The sequence below is a fragment of the Strix uralensis genome, chromosome 23, assembly GCF_047716275.1.
Source record: "Strix uralensis isolate ZFMK-TIS-50842 chromosome 23, bStrUra1, whole genome shotgun sequence".
NCBI classification, from domain to species: Eukaryota; Metazoa; Chordata; class Aves; order Strigiformes; family Strigidae; genus Strix; species Strix uralensis.
In genome coordinates, this window is record NC_133994.1 from 1,998,960 (window position 1) to 2,019,685 (window position 20,726).

General features: G+C 39.0%; 1 protein-coding gene across 1 annotated transcript in view; it reads right to left on the reverse strand.

Moving 5' to 3' along the window:
- PLCH2 (phospholipase C eta 2) overlaps nt 1-6,866 on the reverse strand; it is a 98,392-nt gene extending 91,526 nt beyond the window's left edge. Inside the window, exon 1 of the mRNA XM_074893116.1 lies at nt 6,683-6,866. Coding sequence (XP_074749217.1) covers nt 6,683-6,794 — 112 coding nt within the window. The 5' untranslated portion in view covers nt 6,795-6,866. The remainder of the gene's footprint in view (nt 1-6,682) is intronic.
- Between the last annotated feature and the right edge of the window lie 13,860 nt (nt 6,867-20,726).

Genomic DNA, 20,726 nt, shown 5'->3' on the forward strand with positions numbered 1-20,726 from the left:
ACCTGACAAAAGTAATAGCACCTTTTCCCTCCTATTCTTAGCATGTCTTAGATTAGGCATCCCTAAATGGAACTAACTGGTATCCAGAATACATAATGAGAGTGCTAAAAGAACATTTGCCTTATACAACAGATGCTTCACTTAAACAGCTCTTCATCATAAAAGACGTGGCTTTTTTTTTTTAATACAAAAACATCTATAATCTAATTTTAAAAAATTCTGCATGCTTAGATGGGGCGGCCTGGGCTTTGGGTTTTTTTGGCAGGAAAAAGAAAAAACAACATACCAAACTTATTCTCACTTAACTCAGTGTTTCTAGCTACACAAAACTTCCAGGGTTCAGGCTTTTTGGGGTCTACAGATTGTATTTTGCAGGACAGTTCCAAAGCAGCTGATATCAGTATCCACAAGTGTCACTGTCTAGAAGATCTTACCATAGTTATTACATTTCTGAATTGTTTAGGTTGAACATCATTATTATTTGTATTTCAGCATAGGTAATAAAGATGCAAACATGACTGAGAAGTGTCTGTTGTGCAGGAATAGCAGTTCTCATTTATAAGCAAAATAAGAGACAACACAAGGAAAAAGTGAAGTTACAAAAACAGTCAACCAAGAAGCCAGTAACAGAATGAGAACTAGAACTTAGGTCTGCTGAGCAGCCCAGTATTATATCCTTAGATTCATGTCTTTATTACAACAGTCCATGGACTCATGAACACTTTAAATTAGTGTAAGCTGACATTGCCAACAAAGGAAACAATAGTGCATTCTGCACCCTCCCTTGTTCATTTCTGCCTCTGCAGCAAAAAGGACAAACAGCAGCTTGTAGTGTTCGTTACACTATAGCCTTACTCTCCATTCAAGAAGGAAAAAAAGGTGTTGAAAACATAATTCTTTAAGTGGAGACTATGCAAAAACTTCAGGATTTGGTGTCAGAATTTTGTAGTACCCACTGTCTATGTAGTACCAAATCAAAGAGAATGACATATTTAAGATTAAACACTTGGGATAAACAGTGTGTCTTTTCAGATTTGATTCAAACTGCATCAACAAGAAACAACCCCAAACCAGTATCCATTCTTCAGTCACTCACTAATACGTGCAGAACTAGTAGAACCACAGTATCAGTTCACATTTTATTTTTAACTGATGGGCAGTTTCACAGAAGTTTAGCTTTAATTCAAGTTACTTTCAGACAGCTGATGCCAATTCACAAAATATCACTTGTGTGTCTGTTCTTCAGCTAAACTGGCATCGTAGAATTGTTTGGGCTGGAAGAGACCTTTAAAGATCACCTCGGCCAACCCCCTGCCATGCCAGAAGCACTGCTCGTGTAGACAGGCAGCATGTTAGAGCCACATGCTGAAGGCCATCTTAAATACTTCTCCAGGCTAATCTGATGTACTATATATCTAAGCAAACAGGATTTTTGCATGTCTGTGCACAGCACTCTTTCATCAGATTACAAGGGAAAAGTCGGTCTAGACATGCCAGAGCATATTTGAAAAATAGAGGATTACCGAATTTGCCATATACCTCCTTGATTTTGGACGTTCCCAATGCTGCTGTAATAATGTTGAATCACATTATACAACAAAATTTTGTAAAAGTTAATTGCATTCCACTCAGATTTCATTTTTACATAGAAATCTTATTTCTCATCCATATACAACCTACACAGAAAAGAGGAATTTTTCTTCCAAAAAAAGCAACAAGTTTTGAAAACTGTCTCAGCTGATGAAAAACACTCAGAAAACTGCAGAAGAATGCTAAAAGTTTCAAGCCATCTAAGACTAATAACTATGGTACAGAAGTAGATGGTAGGTAGCTACCATACCATGGGACCAAATGACCAATTGAACAGCATTTCTGTAACTGCATGGATTTATTCCAACTAGGGATTTAACTCTTTAGCTCCATCCTTTCCTACATTTTCTTGGAGATCTGTTCACCCAATTGAGAAAGCTGAAGTGTTACATTTGACAGCATAGGCTTGATAAAGCTGAAATGTCATATTTGAAAGCGTAGGCTACTCAACAGCTCATCAGTATTATGATCACTTCTGTGTAGATTGCTTAGCATTTATTAGAATACAAAGCAAAATAAGAGCTGTCAGCACACTACACAGCATTTAAACTGAGTCATACAAAGAGTTAATGAGGGAGTTAAGAACCAACTCAAGTGGGTGTTCCGAACAAGTCTGCAAAGGGATTCCTGAGCTGCAGACCAGCTTTTGTTTAGGTTCAGACCCACTTGCACTGGAATGCTGGAAGTGCTGCACAGGCACAATGAAGACTTTCTCTCCCTCCAGCTACTTCTGCCATTTCTTTGTACTTTGTCCTACGTGGGCACACTGATGGAGCTTTATGTATATAAGTATATAATGGACAATTCTCGTTCAGGAGGCCACAAATTACAATTCATCCTACAAATAAAAAGTAGGTCCCTAAAAGTCAGTTTATATGATATAGCAATAACTGGAACATACCATCTTACTTCTGTAGTGCCAGAAAACACACAAATGATGCAATACGCCTATTTCACCTCTATATTTCTGCACTTTTCTTTTTCAATCCCCTTGCAAGCCAATTTATAAGAAAGAACTAGAAAAAAATATCATTGTTGGTATGATCCGCAGGTGAGAGGCAGGAAACAGTTTCTGTAAATATTTCTCTTTTCCTATTGACACACTATAATAGTAGTATTGGGGCAGCCTTCCCTTGGGCATACAAGCAAGCATATCTTCACATGCTGAGGAACCACAGGACAAGAATCAAACAGCTTGCAGAGGTAAGGGCAGGAGAGCTCAGGAGTTGTGCAAAGGCAAGAGACAGCAGTGGATCACTAAAGACCCCACTACAGGCCTTCCATCCTCAAGAGATTCGTCAGCTAAAACTAATACCTCACAGGAACATCCCAGTTTTGCAAAGTACTTCAGCACATGCTTCGTTCCATCGCGAGTGATCGTGACACTCAACGCAAGCTTCATTTAGCCAACTGCTCCGGAATTTGCCTAAGCTGCAACAACGCAAACAAGACACTAACAGAGGCTCAGACTTTTGAAAGAATCAGATTTCTGCAACACTACTGAAAAAATGCATATGCATTTAACACACACATAATAGCAAAACTGTAGTTACTGTTTGCAGGAAGATAAAATTTGTCCATTTCCTTTAGATGACCTTTCATTTAAGAATATGCTTTATGGTTATTCTTATAAAATAAAAAGCAGGCATTGGAATAATTTATTTTTGAACAGATGCTCCACTTACCTGCATAAATTCAAGAATAAATATAGAATAGTTAAGTACTTACTGCATACAGTGAGCCCAAGAAGCACATTTAGACGATCAAACACGATGGCTACCTCCACTAGGGAAAAACTAGTATCACTAAACATATAAGATAAAGATAAGAACTAGTGTAATGACAGTTAATTCTGGATTATATTTTCACTGACAAGCTATTTTTAACACAATGACAACACAAATATATTCAGCCCCATTAACACTAGTAAAAAATACACATATCAGCCCAAAATTTAAGCCAGCAGAAAGCAAAATTGATCTCACAATAGCTGGAAGTTTGGCCAAAATGATGAAATTAGTTCCTGTGAGAGCCCAGCCAAAACTTTTAGTGTTGTCTTCTTCATGACCATAGGCAGTAAATGAGAATGTATTTCAAGCAAATAAGTCCTGTGTTGAATACATGAAGTTCCAATTAAAATCTCGGGCTAAATCAACTTTTTTTTTTATTTTAAATGCAACAAACCAGCTCCTCCTCCTTCAGATCTCTCCTGTAGCACAAATTCATCTGCCACAGACATCAGTTACACAATTCCCCTCCTCCTACCCAATTTTCAGTCAACACCTGATGTGCAAAATCACATCTGTAATCTCCAGAGCTTCCTAAGAGAAGAGCTCATTTTCCTCTGTGCAAGCTGTCAACACTCAAAAAAGAGCAACAGCTAACAATAGTTATTCTTTGAGCTCTGTATCGTTCAGCTAAATTCAGACAACTTCATGGCACAGAGCCACAACCTGAGGCAATATAAATCCCACTCTCATCAACTTCAAGAAATATTTTCCAGAAGCACTTGAAAGAACCAAGGAAAAAAGCTGCAATCAGTTTTGACAGTCTCATCCTATGATACTAATTTACATTTTTAAAATATGTGGCCCAAAATGTTTGGCTTTGAGAAGGCGGCTGGGTTCTCCTTGCTGCTCTTATGGCCTTCATAGCTGTATTCTAGTGCAACGATTCCTCCCGGTTTTCTCAGCATTTAGCGTTCCCTCTGGAATATATCTGGTAAAGATTAAAGAGTAAAATACTTAGGAGCACTTGGTGCTGCTGAATAGAGGAGCCTGGTTGAAAGCCAAAAATAGTTGACAGGCAACTGCACCAGAATCACCCACAAAAAGGATAATGCTAAGTTACAGGCTACCACTGTTTGTTTCTTACTAGTACAAATTGCTTTGACAAGAAAAATAATTTTTTGTCTCGCAAAAAGATTCAGCATACCTCACTGCCTTCTTAAAAGGAATTCAGCAGACACAAACATTTGCTCTCGCAGAGCTGTGTAGACCAAATTCTGTAATTCTTATACGTTGTCTTTTCTCCAACAATCCTTCTCCCTCTCAAAACCACTGCTCAAGAACATTATTTCAATCAAAACACTTTTCTATTTTAGGATCAATGACCGGCATGAGATGTTTCGGAGATCTATGGAAATAAAACTTGCAGTGCCAGATATGAAAATATGTATCTCTCTCCTCCTGCTAGATATAACCTTGATCTCTACTAGTTCCTGGATTAAACCCTAAAGAGGAAGCTTAAATGGGGTATGATACCGTTAAGAAATGGCAGATCTCATTTCTACCTCCATTCAAAAGCCAGTTTTTGTTGGACATCTTCTGTCTACCAGTCTTGCAAAGAAAAGTGATCCACGTTCCTTTTAAATTCCAGGGCTTATCTCTTAAACCACCAAGACTTTAAGACTTCTATTTCTTTTCTCTCTCTCATCTGTGTTTATGTGTCTGGTCAGCTTCATTTTTACATGTTTTGTTTCCAATCTACATTAATTGCCAAAGGGAGCTACAAGCCACCAAACTACTATCCACTGAAGATATTCCAGCTAATTAATTCATCTCTCAGAAAAACATCGCTGTTAGCCAGCATTGGGAGGCAGCTAAAAATGCAATGGTCAAATTTAAAGCAGGCAGGCTTGCATTCTTTTAGAAGAGTGCTGACTTTTATTAGCCACATTTCCAAACTAAACCAGATATCCATTATCTGTTGGGGACAAGAAGGGGTAAGAATAAGAAAACAGTCTAATATTGGGTTCCTACTGCATTTGGACATGAAAACCTAAAAGCAGGAGCACAGTTTCTATGTACAGCTGCTTGGTTTTATGTCTGAAAACCTTCTTATGTTCAAAATACGTTACTTTTCGAACATGTAGACCTTACATTCTTACAGCTACAATGGAAGGCACACAGCAAGGAACACAGATGCATCTGCTGGTTTCTGTGAAGGCACCAGGGTTATGATTCTCTGTTAACAAATCACAGATGATATGCACATCATCCCCATTTCAAAATTTCCTTAACTTGGGAGTAGAAGTCAGCTTCCCATCTATTTAAGTGCATCTCAAAAACACTCCCATATTTATTCAAGAATAAATGTCACTAGTTATGTGAAGATACTATGCTGTCTATCATGTCTTAGGAAACATTGGTAACATTAGAATCATAATCTTATGATATCACGCAGCAAAAGGGTTCATAACAATTCATGCTGTACTTAATGACACCGAAAAAGCAAGTAGTCCCTTCATGCAAAGTAGTTTATAAAACACACACATAAATTTCACCCTGCATTAAAATCACCAAGGAACTAATTGTTTTAAAGGAGAAAAGAGTTAGGGGTCAGGGGATTAGTCTAGGAGTCAGTTTAAGAGAGCTAAAAAAAAAAGCTTGGTTTTAATCATACCTTCCTGCATGTTAGAAGGTTTGCTACTAGCAGGTGAACACAACACTGTGCTAACAAACAAATAAAAGCAGCTTGAACCTTCCTAAGACTGCAAATGTGAAGTTCATCATGCAGAACCTCCAGTCTAAGAATGTGATGATAAAATTTTAGTGATTCTACATATAAAGGACCTTTCCCATGACTCAAACGTCCAAGACTATGTGTACAAGCAAGGGCATAAGAAAGATTGATTCAGAGATATCCTTATTGTATAAGGCAATATTTCAGAAGTTATTTAAACTTGCTACAAGTTTTGCCTTCTAATACCATCTCATTTAATTCCCAGTCTATATCAGGTGTTTACAGTCTCATATGTCATCAGCTGCTGGAACAGGTCAAACACAGGCCAGAGTAACACTTCGTTGTTTGGGGGGGGGGGGTTTGGTGGGTTTTATTTTTGTTTTGGGTTTTTCTGGGGTTTGGGGGGCTTTTGTTTTGGTTTTTTGGGGGGTGAGGTGTGTGTGTTTACACTTCACCCAAACTCTAGTCATCATGCCAACTACACAGTAAAAAGGGACTGAGGAATATACAAGCACAATTCCCTCAAACATCCCATATGAAATCTCAATACAATAAAAGTAAATTGGGAGAAAAAGAAAGTATTTTCAATACAAACTGTTAGATGAAAGGATGGTAAACTTTCACTTACCTATTGTGATGATGTTCTCAGAGAGGAAATGGAAACAGTTTCCATCATGGCACATGAGTTCTTCTCTTTGCATCAAATCCCCTGCTACAGATTTTGGAGAAGTCAGAGCCATTGCAAGCTTTCAGAGCAGCCCAGCAATAGTGCTTGCTCCAAGTCAAACAAAGTATTTCAGAACAGGTATCTGCAGAAATACTCAGTTGAGTAATAAAACTATCTGAGAAAAACCAAGAATTTCAGGATGTTGCTGGCTTACTTCGGAAGTCACAGTGAGTGCCTTCTCTGGGATTCCACATTCGGGAGACTGTCCTGATTTAATCCTGCTGACACATATTCCACGCATTGAAAAACAGAATTTATAGTATCAATGTGGAGAAAACTACCACTGAGCTCAGTCTTGACAGAACAGATGTGATGGCTCTTCCCAGGAGCAAAGCAGTTACAAGTATTCAGCGTAACTTCCCAGGGTCTCTCGCATGTTGCAAACCTGCAGAAGATAATTTTTTTAAATAGTAGAAGTTGCTTTAACAGTTTATTATACAGTATTTACTACAAGAACATAGCCAGAGGACATACAAGGGACTGGCCTCAGCAGTTGCTTATACCTAGATATCTCCTCACATATCAGAAGGCACTGTCTCTTCTTTCCCTCACCCCAGTATTTTCTATAACCATAGAAAATGTGCTTTTGCCAGCAGCAACTTCTCCAGAAGCCAGACTACGCATGCTGGGTTTAATTTTTTACATGGATATATATACACACACAAAGAGAGATACACACACACTTAACTCAATCATTCTACAGAGTAAGTGAACATATCAGCTATATTCCCAAAGGACAGCTTTGAGAACTATCTGTTGTGATGTTGGCTTGTTCATTGAGTTCTGTCTCTTACCCCTCTTTTTCTCTCTTACACGCTGTCAATTGTCTCCATACTACACATCTTCATTGTTGTCTGGCATGCTCCTTCCCCTTTCTTACCTATCTCCACTGGACAGAAGACTGACCTTTCCAAAACTTTCAGATGGATACCTTCCTCGGAGAAAGAAGGTCAAAGGCTCACTGCAAAACAGCAATCACACTCGACAGAAACCTTGTGCTGGTAACTGTTTGAATCTATGGGAGTCTCCTTCTGTTTGTAATTACAAGTTGAGCTCTGAAACATTGCCCTAACATGTTTTGTTGTGAAAGCACAGATCCAGTTTGACATTATTTTAAAAGAGAGAGGGCAATGAGGCATCACTGTTAATTTACAGTGAGTAGAAATAGAGGGGGGTTTGAGACGTTTCTAGCAAAAAATGACTAAGATGACCCTGTTACAGCATCTGCCTGTTTGAAGTTGTACCTCTCTCCTTGTCTTTGGTCCCTCATTCAGCTTCTTTGGGAAGTCATTTCCTCTCTACGACTATCTTTTCACCAAACCCCACCTTTTCCATTCTCTATCTTGTCAAAATCTCCTGTGTTGAGAGGGAGCATGTCAGTCAATGAAGTAATACCCATACACAGAGCCAAATGCATAGCAGCTTCATATATGGGACAGTAGTGCTTCGCAATATTCATCCTGTAGAAATTCAGTATCATTGAAATCACTCGTTTCCACATTTAAACAGGAAATATCTCAAAGGGTATACTGTGGCTCTGAAATAATTTTGGGCATATCAGTGGGTGAAATTCATGTGGCGAAGGATATGTTTATTAAAAAGCACTGCTAGAGTCACCAAAACCAGAATTATAAACTTAGGACAGATTTCACAAACTGACTGGATTGAAAGGGGAGGGAGGTAATAGGTTATCAAAGATACAACTGGTCCCCCCAATACACATCCTTGTACATGTTGTCATCTGTCTCCATAATTGCATCCCTTCATCATTGTCTGACATATACATAATTAGTTAAAAGAATACAGAGCAAACATTCTGCTTTAGAGTGAACAAAAACAATTCCTGCATTTCCATGTATTCATTTTGTGCATCTCAAATGTTTTCTCTTTTAAGTTAATCCTCAAATAAATACCAAAAATATATTTACATACACACACAAAGATGACTCACCAAGGCTCATTCTAAGCTTTTCTATTCTGTCTCTACTTTTCACCAGACCCTTTACCGAGGCACATTGTGATTCTGACACTTTTTGAAGTCCAGCCGCAACTCTTCAGCTTTTAGGACTACTTGTTCCTACACATAAGCCGTGTCTTCCATGACACCAGAAAAAAAGGTAAGCGTTCACAACCCTTTCTTGGCAAGACACACCATTTTAATACTGGGGGTGCACCTCTTCCTGCAGTTCATTTGAGGATGTTCCAATGAAACTAAAACTGTTTCTTTTGGCTTTATTGATCTGGTAAAAAGAAGTTATTACCAGTACTACATCTTCAATATTCTACTATGAGTATAATATGGATGGCATAGCAGCCTGCTGAACTAATACTCTGCATGTTGAGGAGGAGTAGGAACAAGGTCCTTGAAGCAAGGTGGTGTCAAACACAGTAGATACTGGACTCAACTCAGCAGCAAGCCTGAGTTATCTACCAATAGAATTTAGGGGAAGATACCAACTTTTTGGTGCAACTCACTGCCTGTGTAACAAGCACCTAATAAACCAGAACACTAATTCACAACTGTAGTCTGCTGTCATGACCATCCTGTGAAAGTATGTTGATAGATCTATTGATGTCACTCGTATTTTCAGATGCAGCTGTCCACATGACAACACCTGGTTTCCTGGTTACCCCTAACTGCTGTCTTCTCAGCACAATGGAGTTTGCACACCAAACCCCACACCCCAGGTTAATTTCTCTGTTGTGTACAAGGTGACAATATGAGAAACTCATCCTACAGCTGCTGGTTGATTTCTGTCTCCCAGGCTGTCTGGTAAATGCTGCTCTAACAGACGGTTAACAGTGTCAAAACTCCTTTGAGTGTATCAAGTCTATAACCCTTTCTAGACACTACTGTGGTTTTACTGGCTGTTTTACAGATCAAGGACAAAAGAAACCCTGCAACCTTTTACCTGTATCCAATCCAATCCCTACACACATCCTACGCCACAGACAACAGAAAATATCATCACCTAGTCATGGTGCTTTGCCCTCTCCTCTCTTCTCCCACCCAATTCTCAAGCATGGAATTTTTGGAAGACTCTAGAATCCAAAGTAGATATTGAAGAGCTAGCCAAAGGGAAGGGAAAAAAAAAAGCGCCTTTTTTTGTGTCTGCCTTTCGGTATGAAAGTCAGGGGGTAAAGTAGCTTCTGACATTTAAGTATGGCTCTTTCAGCTATGAGTGAACACATATATACATTTAAGAATGGAAGAACATATTAAGCAACTTTTGTTTCTAGTTAGTAAGTGTTCTTCAAATAACCATGTACCATGCATACCCTGTTCCCTTTCTTTTTTTAAAGGAATTAGAGTTCTCCCTTTCTGCTTGTATCTACCCACTACTTCTAAAATCCTACAGTTTAAACATAAGTCTCTTAGGAATATGACAGTCTTGTTATCTCTAGACATAGCACCCAGTACAGGTCTCCCTGAAAGGGTCTGTGCAACTGAAACAATAGTAATGTTAAAAAAATAGAAATAATTTCAGCAAAGGAATTATCCTAGTTTTTACACACAGAGCAACAGCACTGTAGCAAGGTTAAACCAAAGAAAAACCTACACACCAGAAAACAGTCATTGCACACACTACCCAAACATTTCTGTGTGTCAGTGACTAGAAGATACCTGCAAATATAGTTGCTGAAACTCAGTATTCAACTGTGCAAACAATTTACCAAGAATTAGACTCCTCACCCAAAGGGAAAGCCTGGTCTGCGTTCAGTGTTGATTCTGCTTTGGGCAAAAGTTTGCACCTAATATGACCTACCTTCTGAGGTCCCCCCACACTTGAATTATTCTAGGAACTGAAATTATTCTATTACTTGAAGTAGAAATTCCATGATACTCATCAGGAGAATTAATGATCCTATAATCCACGAGGTCCTTACATGGATTAAAATACAAGAGTAACATTTTCTGTTAATGGCTTTTATAGAATTATCAAAGATCCCAAAGTTAAGAGAGACCTGTCAGACTCCTTTAACGGCATCACCTTATCCAGTAGTGATGTCATTAAAGCATGCAAATGCTGTAACAGTAAAGCCCTTGTTCTCAGATGAAGTGAGCAACATTTGCTTAAGACTAAACTCTTCTGTTCTTACATTTGTTGTGGCTGCTCTTCCCATACATTATTTACACTTTGCATTTATGTAAACTTTTGCTGAAGACAGAAAATATGCTGAGACAAAGCATAGCAGAGGAAAAGTCTTAAGATATGATTCTGCCATGATCACTCTCCCCTGTAGCCTCTCCCTGTACCTTCCAAAACAAAAGCTAGGTAACAGACTTTCCTTCTCTAACTTTCCCAGCCTACTCAAAAGGCATCTTCAAAATTTTCTGAGCATGACAAAATATAATGTAAAGAAAGGTAGACTGAATACAAGAAAGAAGTGAAACAGCTATAGTTAGATAGCTAAATGCACATTTGGTCAGTCTGTTTGCTTTCACTGCACCGGCCCCTAATTTACAGTGAAAGAGAAAAGGCTCAAGAAGGTGGGGTGTTTTTTTTTTTTTTTAGAACTTTAGGACAGAACCAAAACTAGACGTTAGAAGGCATCTCAGGAGTTAAATCAACTGTGTCCACTGAAAAAGCCAGAACTGCCCTCAACAGAATTTCTGGAGCTACTCCATTGCATACTTGGAGCAAGTGCATCTACAGATGACAGGCGCTGCCTCAGAGCAGGTGAGTTATCTGTCTGCTTTGGTCATCTGGGCAACTTCTCCTAACCACAATTTTATAGCCACTTAGCCACAAAGCACCATTTCTGGTACCTGCACATTAAATGTTTAACCCTGAGATTAATCCAGGAAGCCACAGCTCATAGGATTGTTTTAATACTGAGACAAGATCTATCCATTTCCTTTTCAGAAAGTTGAACTGGTTGGTAGTTATTTTGCCAGACTCTCTCACCTCTTTGCTTTAGGGTTTTTTTCAGAGGCCATTTCCTTTGCAGGAAGTTCAATCACTGTGACTCATTATACACCAAAGAACATATCCATGAGATGAGGAAGACTGAATGGGCACAGATGTTTGTGCTGTGTGTGTATATATATATATATATACTGGCACAATTTCCGTGAAAGCAGATGAGCTGTAATACTTTACATTGCACAAGGATGTGGCTCACTGAATATTTTATTGTCTTGAGTCCTGTCAAATTCACATTCTTTACTCTTTTCTGATCTGAAGGTGAAGCTATTGTGACTCAGCTGATCTCTAAATGTTTTCTGTTTTCAGGCAAAAGATATTCTTTCTTCACTTGGTCTCACCTTCTAGAGCTTCTGTACAGGTCCTCAGACCCCCCCTCCTCTTCAGCATACCTGTACTGGGTTTTTTTTTTTTAAAAAAAAAAAAAAAGGCCCAGGCCCTCTCCCCAAAACAGCAAGCTCAATGTCCCTATAAATCCTAGACAGCCAACAGAAAAGCACACAATTAATCCTTAAAAATACAGCAAGATTCAAATTGGTATCTCAGAAGAAGATTCAGGGGCCAGTCGTCCTATTAAAGTAAATGAAAAAAGCTCAGGCTGGCTTTCCTAGAGAATTTCTTGTGAAGATTGTATGAAGATTGTATGATGAAAGTTACATTCTCTGAAAACATTTCACCTCTGTTATACTAGGAAACACTCCAGCCTCTGAGAACAGCACTGCTCATTGACAAAAGTCACAAAATAGCCAAGAGAGAGCGACAATATCTGTTCAGACCACATAAACGAGATTTAAACTGGCTGCTCAGATTAGGAGCCCTACCTAAGTGTTACTGCGTGAGGCTCCATATTCTCTTAGAAAACAGGACTTAAAACCCTAGAGGCAGGTTAGATATCACAGAGACAAAAAAGCTGTGTACACCATTAACAATCCTTTAGCCATTTTTATATCACTGTTGTATTTGTCGTTTAACCCCAAAAGACCTGCTTCTGTGTTCAGGGAGGTATCGTGTGGCAGCCACCAGAACTCGGAGAAGCTCTGATATCCTTCCAGAATAGACATACTGATACTGTGGCTGAAGCATAAAAAAAACCTGTCATTACTTAAACCTGAACAGTTTGATCAGAAAGCAGATCAATAGGATAAAGGATCAAATGGGAGAAAAAAAAATACTTCAGAGCATTTGAATCTGAGACTTGGGATTTGCTTTCAAACCCTACTGTGGTTCACTACGACATGCTGTTCATTTTAAAGAATGCAACCCCATTCACTGGGCAATTCCATTTGAGATAACTTGCACGCCCAGGCATGTTACTTCACATCCAAACCAACTGCAAAATGAAAGCAGTCTGCTTCAGTACTGTGGAACACGGGGGTAAGCCCACACCTTAGGGTGTGCTACAGCAGTCTTTTTCCCAAGGGACAGAGCACGCACAGAACAAACTGGCACGTGATAGAGCTCTCTGGCAAACAATTCAGTTAAAATATAAGGGGGAGCACAGAAAAGGCAATAAAGAGGACATCAAAGTATCTTTCTGGTAGCCTGATTCATTCACCTTATACCCAGAACACAGTCAACCCACTTAAAAGGGACATTTAACATTTGTCAGCTTTTCTTCACTCACTGCTTACAGCCTGAACGAGAGCTGCACATGCAGGACAGCCCTTCATTTTTGCTGATTGATTTAACTGAATGTTCCCTATGCAAGTAAGAAGATTTATTATTAAATCCAAATGATTTATTTCAGGGTTATACTGACTGTGTCATACAACTTTAACATTTACTTTATAAAACAAAATTTGAAATTTGCAACAATTTCTATATGTAGGGGATAGACTTGTTTGTAATTGCCTTTCCCATTTATCCTGAGTCGCCTAAAAGCCTCTCAGTTTCATAATCATGACTTCTTGTTAGCCAGGTCCCAGACCTATCTGAAATGACAATGGAAACATAGCACACAGCAGCCTCCTGCTGCTTAAGAACATTTGCATTTCTTATTAGCAAGGAAGAACTGGAAATTTTTATTAGAAGAGCAAAGGGAACTAATTAAGCAAGGCTCTAAATCTTAACCAATAGCTTGGCTCAGAAGTACTTTGAAACTCCAAGTTTCATACTATAGACCATGAAAAACAAGAAGCCTCAGAGAAGGAATGGGGAGAGGAATATCTCGTTAGGAGGCAGACAGGAAGTCACTACTGCTGGAAAATATAAGCTTTTATTGCATATGGAAATTTGTGAGTCATATTAAAGAGGAGACACAGATTATGGGCTCCAATGCCATTTGTAATCAAGAGATCTATAATACTAATAATGTTAATACTCTCAATTATGTTAGCAGACTTGGTCAACCTCCAGAAGCCCAACTTTCTTTTTTTAAACCTCATCCAAAGAGGCAGGAATTTCTTTTAAGAAAAATGCCTATGACGTTTAACCAAGCTGCTTTAGTTCTGTACAGCAGTTTATTGCTGTACTGATCAATCTCTTAGATATTAATGAATAACTTACGCTGGGGGCGTTAGAAAGGAGGTGGCAACATATATTCTCCTTTTGCAAGTCAGTGGTAAATGATGAGCCTTCTCCTGAGGATGCCTAGTAGGACCAGATACAAAAGCCTAGGCAGAGGAAGGACAGTAAAAGAGAATAGGAAATAAAGTTAATATATCTTGTTAGCTAAGCGATGAGGTAAAATGGTAACAATTTAACTATTGCTAGTGAAATGAGGATATTACCCTAATTAAAAGGAAGTTTTTTTCACCAGCCTTATTCCAGGCATCTTTCAGCACACATTTATTGTAGTTTTCCACCACTTGTATGATTACCAAGACAAAAAGTTCTATAGCAGAAATGTATATATATAACATCATTGGAACAATATGAAAAGCCAATCAGGGCAAATGAAAACCTTTCAGATGCACAGAATGGGTCCAGAGCACAGGGTTAACAACACTGATGACTACATTTCCCAATATAAAATGGCCAGCGCTCCCAGCAAGGAGGGGTACGCAGGTACTACAGCTCTTTGATCTGTATCCTGATTTCACTTCTCTAACCTATGCTGGGTAACTGGAAAGGGATAAAACTTTGGCTGTGTTTGACACAACTGAAAGTCAATAAGCAGGATTCATTCCACTGGAGAACATCAAGCACATGCACACACACTAAAAAACCTGAGCTAATTACATGCAGCTTTGGGAGAAGAGTACACAAGCCCATGCAATGAAAACTGCAAAGATAGGACAATCTAGTATTTAAGTTCTGCAAATGGAAGTCAAGACTATTATCTTTAGCTACACCATAGCTCCCTCTTGATAACATTGTGCAAATACTCCACAAATCTACACTACTTCCGAACATTTGACTTTCCTGAAAGCTTTAAACAAAGCAGAAGCCAGTCATGACAGACTTCAAAACTAGAGGTAATAGAAGGACACAGAAATAATGAAATGACCTTCAGTGACAGGGAGAAAGGTGATGAGCAGAGAGCACGGAATACCAATTCCATGCACAAAGGGGAGAATGACAGACTTTGGAAGGATCTCCTACAACTTACATTGCTTCAAAAATTTCACACCATGAATTTAAATAAGCATAGATGCCCAACTTTGCAGTTTAAAGCTGTGTACATCTGTGAACATCTCTAATCTCTCTGCATGGTCCTTAGGGTCACATGCTGCTTTTTGTTAAGATTAATAATTGATAATTGATCTATATTTAAGTGCCTTCTATGACACACAGTTAAGTTGTGGAGTATCAAATTCTCCTGGTTTGCAATTCACACTTCATTTGCAATAAACACTCCTAGAAACGAGTCAATGATAAAAACATTTTGTGTGCACTCTCCTAATGCCCTTGTTATCAAGAGCATCTTTCAGACATTTTTGAAATGCCTAAGGCTGGGCAAAGGTTTTCATCAGGATTTGCACAGCTGGCAACATTTTAATTTACCACAGTAAGGAACCTGAACAGAATCATAAGCACGGTCTCTTTTCGAGTGGGTCTTTCTTCACACCACCCTACTATAAGACAGAAACTGAGCTGGTGAAAGCGACTGCTACATGTGTACACTGCAAACAAGAAAAACACGCTTACACTTGGCAACTTAAAGAGAATGCTGTTTGGTTGTAGGGTTTGGGGTTTTTTTGCCAAACATCCAAACCAATTTCTTAAATGAATGAATCTCCTTCCCCATTAGCAGGAAGGAGTCTGGGAACCACTCAGTCCATCCTCATGTTGTCAAAGAGGGCAGTGACATACACAAACACTAACTAATGGACTTGCTACCTTGTAGCAAGTCTTTAGGTCCTAATCCAATAAATGTCAAAGTACAGCTCTGCTTTGTTCACCACCTTCCCCTGGACTTTAGTACTTTGTTAGTCAATAAATAACATTACTTCAATAACCTCATCTCATTTGGAATCTGTCTAAACTCACAGAAGAAGAAAGAAGTGGGATAGGTCACTTTATACTGTACGAGACAAAAAAAAAAACCCCTATTAAGTTATTTAGCGAAGGATGATCTAAAACCAAAACTGTAGTGGGTGATCTCACTATCCAAGGCATATAGCACCAAATCCACTAAGTGGTTTCTAAGTGTAAACAAAAACCACCACACCACCCCCCCAAATCCACAGACTGGAGGCCAGCTCTTAAGTGGGCATTACAACAGTTGGTAAACCCCATCTTTATCAAAGACTCACTCCCAAGCCAAGGGAGTTTTTGCAAGTCTTCCTGGCAGTTTCAGCCACCTGACAACCCACCTTCAGCTCCACTCACAGCAGCTACCTCTGTACAACCCAATGCAGTCATATCCTTGATGCACCAAATCAAGTAGAATATATCTCACTCAGTTCTTGCAGCTATCCCACTAAACCATACCAGCACACAACATGATCCGAAGTTCTCTGGTTTTCACTTTCTCCTCTGCAGGCTATATAGCTGCTTCTTCTAAGCACCTCAATTGCATGCTTCCGTTGTCTCCTCAGGCTCCATTCCTTGCTCATTTTTTTTTACATAAATAGAACAAGAATTACATGTTTTCAGTTAAAGGCAGAGAAAACTTCTAGAAATATATTCCAGCATCTAAGAGCACTAGGAAATCTGGAATAACAAGCTGGGGGGGCACACTGAGGTTGGAAGAAGAGGCAGGGAGGAGATTCTTTTAACTTATTTTATGGTAACTAGTCCTGCAAAGAGAGTTATGAAGAGACACCCTCTTAACATCAGATTCAACACAAAAGGTGGTATTGCAAGTTTCTGCATAACGGCCTTTGGCAAACAACACCTGAAGGGGATGGGAACTACATAGTTTTTGCAGCACTTTCAGTCTCTCCCAGGAATGTTAACATGTAAAGCTCCTTCAACTTCCCACCTGATTTCCCTCTTAATTTCTGAGGCAATCCAGAGCTCCCTGACAACTAAAATGCCAGAAGATCCTCCAGGAGCCATTCCTCCATTAAATGGAAACAAGTGAGGCCGTGACAAACAATAAAAAAATGCAGGGCCAGATCAGAACCAGATACACAAAAATCAATCTCTCAAGTTGCAATGCAAGCTGCATTTCTGACTCAAATGGATCTGAAAACCTCACTCAGCTAACACTTTCAGGTCCATGGATATGGGGAGACTGCACTTCTAAAATTATTTCAGTGCTTCTTTTAACGTTTACCTCATGCTTGCTTAAAATCCAACCTCAGATGGATCAGTGAGCTCTTTAACAAATGAGATCCAAAGGCCTGCAGGCTAGCTGCAAGCACCTAGAGGCTTACCAACCAAATTCTTACATAGCTCTTCTCAACAGAGCCCGATGCACTTGACTCAAAGTGTATATTTTACTGTGGCCATTTTGCACCTGAGGAAGTTGTTCATGACATGTAGGCCTGAAACATCATCTCCCCATCCAGAACCTTATCCTTTTCATTTTCTCATATCTTTGAACACTTCAGGATTTTGGTTCAATTCCTGTTTGAAAAAAATCAAACCATTTTTCAAGTGTGGATTTCAGCTACCACTGTTCCTTTGTTAGCTATTATGCCTCCTGCAGAACAACAGAAACCAAGATTCTCAAAATACTGAAGCATTAGACCTGCTTGTTTGGATGTCTATGCTCAGAATTTCTATCAATAATGCACAGACTCACATGCACTCTGCCAGGTAGTAATGTACAGAAAAACCACAGGAAGGAAAGTCAGAACTCTGCCTAAGCATGTGTAAAGATTTGTCACAGCCTGCAGTTCTACAGGTACCTATCCAATGACTCTACTGTGTACTTACGTGTGCTGAAGGCAAGTGCTCCACCCCCACAAAATGGAGGCAGATTAAACAATGAATAAAAGGTTTGGAAATTCCCCACAGATCTAGAGTCTATGTTCCATGCAGTAATGTGGAAGTCCGGAACTTCATAATGACTTGCAGCAAATACCAGGCTGATATGTTCTACGAAGCGGCCACGTACGTTATACTTGGTTCAGGGGCCAGGGTGGGAGAACAGCTGGCCCTTTGGAGTAGGACTTGACTCATGTTATACAGGCCTTTTCTTCACTATCATCTGGTCCTGAATGCGTGGTCTTTACCTACTACTCATTTCACATATGCCGTTAAGAATTATTCACAATAAGAGATATACAGAAAGGTTTGCTATCATTTAGCAAGGCCAGTGGCATCAATGGGAGCAGAGGTTAACTCACAAATAAGGCTGAGACAGTGGAAGTAAGTGAAAGAAAATTCAGGCATAACACTGGAGAACATACTTCAATAGTAAGATTAGATTAATTTAAGTCTATCATAAGAAGCAGCGGGTCATTTTATAGATAACTAATGCAAAACTGAGATATCTTGGTGCATGACAAATGTATTGCAGTAAATTCAGATGATCCTTAGTAACTGAGAGACTGTCTTTACTGAAAAATATCTTCAGCCTCATCCTATTACCCACTCAAATTTATTTATACAGTCATTTTCTCAGCTCTGGACAAATTAACAAGACTAACAAGAACAAATTCCAGTGAGATTCACAAATAAGTTGGCCCCTTTGAAGTATATTTAGGAACTGAGTGTTCTGTACATTTTATTTTAAAACCGAAGTCAGGTTGTGGTGCTCTGAAACTGAATACAGAAATTTAGAAGAACGAAACACCCTCTATCTTTTATTCCTAACCAAGAGTAAAGATTCTTTCAGAAAAGAATTTTGGTCTTTCACCTCCACAGCTATTTACAATATGTGAGTGTTATCAACAAGTTCTCACAGTGGGAAGGACTTCCTGCAGCAACATTCGCTCTCAGACAATTTAGGGTAAGTGTGGAGTAGCTTTTAATTCAGCACAGATTACAAAAGTGATGAATGCCACATAAGAAGAAAACAAAAGCCTTTTCAGATAATGTAAAAGGAGCTTGGCCATAAACTAGAAAGTTACCATTTTTGCAAAGCCAGAACAAAAACCAAGCAAAAGCAAGGAAAGACTGAAAACTTTACAGTGGTCTCTAGGGCATGAATTTAATAGGTTTCACACAAATTTACAGGCAAGACATTCCATTGGAAAGTCTCATTTACTTAGCAATGACAAGACATGAGTTAACAACCAATCCATATATATGTGGCCCTAGAAAACTTGTGGTTCCATAAGATGATCATTTCCATGAGTTGCAAGGACAATCAAGAGAAAAAAACCTAACTTTCCAAGACTAACATAAGGATTAGACAAACTAACAAAAAATGCTCATATTAAAGTTCTCCTGGCTTTAGCCATACCTTAGGAAGGTGATCAGAACAATAGATTCTTCGGGCTGAAAAGGATCAAAATATGATGCATTATAGGAGCTGATCTTCCCAACATAGTCATTAAATATACAAATCAGCAAACTCTTCGTGTTTCAAGATTCAGTTATACAAGCACGTATGACATAAGTAGATCTGATAAAATATTTTGCTTATTAAATAAAAAAGCCCACTTAGCTGGTCAGCCATGTCAACTGTACCTATATCCGGTCGTGGTCTCTAGTCTATATATAATCGACCCTCAGTGCCCAGAAGCAGACAATCCAGAACAAGTAGTCCACCTACGGAAGAGCTGAGAGACAAGTTAGCATTTATTCATCTGTTCTTCACACACTGGTACTAAGGCCACTGGAATGCCATAACTGTGACACCATGCAATCTCGCCCGCATTTAGATAACTAGCACATTTCATCAGTAGTCCCTGACCTTCCCTCACAATCTCTGTCCTTCATTCGGACTAACGAATTCCTTCATACCTAATCCTACCAGGCAAAAAAGAATTCTCCCCAGCTAAAGTTTTTTTCCCCCTTCAGTAAGAACAGAAAAAGCCCTCTTAACAGACAAAACTTTGACCACTTTCTTTTGAATAATAAACAAACAACTTAACCTTGAGCTAGATTCTGAAGATGGCATCAATTTCCTATCTCAAAGTTACCGCAGTCAGCAGTGAATCATACTCTACTTTTATTTTTTAACAGTTGAACCTACCTCTACCATGAAACAAAACATGATTCCAGAAGTTATCACCCTTAGGATTTTGGGCATGTTTAAGACCTACATCTAAACTCTGGAGCCCGAGGCTTTCGAAGCATACACAGCACTAGCAATTTGGCCATCCTTATTATTTGCCACATCTCTGCAGTCATAACCCACATTCTTATACCAGTAAAGAACTGAAAATTCCTTCTCCACAGCCCAAAACAACAACCAAAAAAACCCACAAACAATGCATATACCCTTTCAAAGGGTCAGGTATGTCTTTCCAAGTTATGATTTACCAAGTGCTCAGTCACAGAATCAGCCAGGTTATATTACTTAACTGGTATTTTATTTAAATAGCTAAAGTTTATTTTACATTCAACTTCTCTTATCCAAGCCAGTTTTAGTTTTGGCTTAGTATACCTGTGAAAGCTCAAGGCTTAGGTTATCATTTCAGAATGAATGCGCTAGTCTCTTGTGTTGAAGAAAGCAGTTGTCCAGTTAGAAAAGTCTAAACTTAAATCACAAATGCAGTTTGCTTCATCCC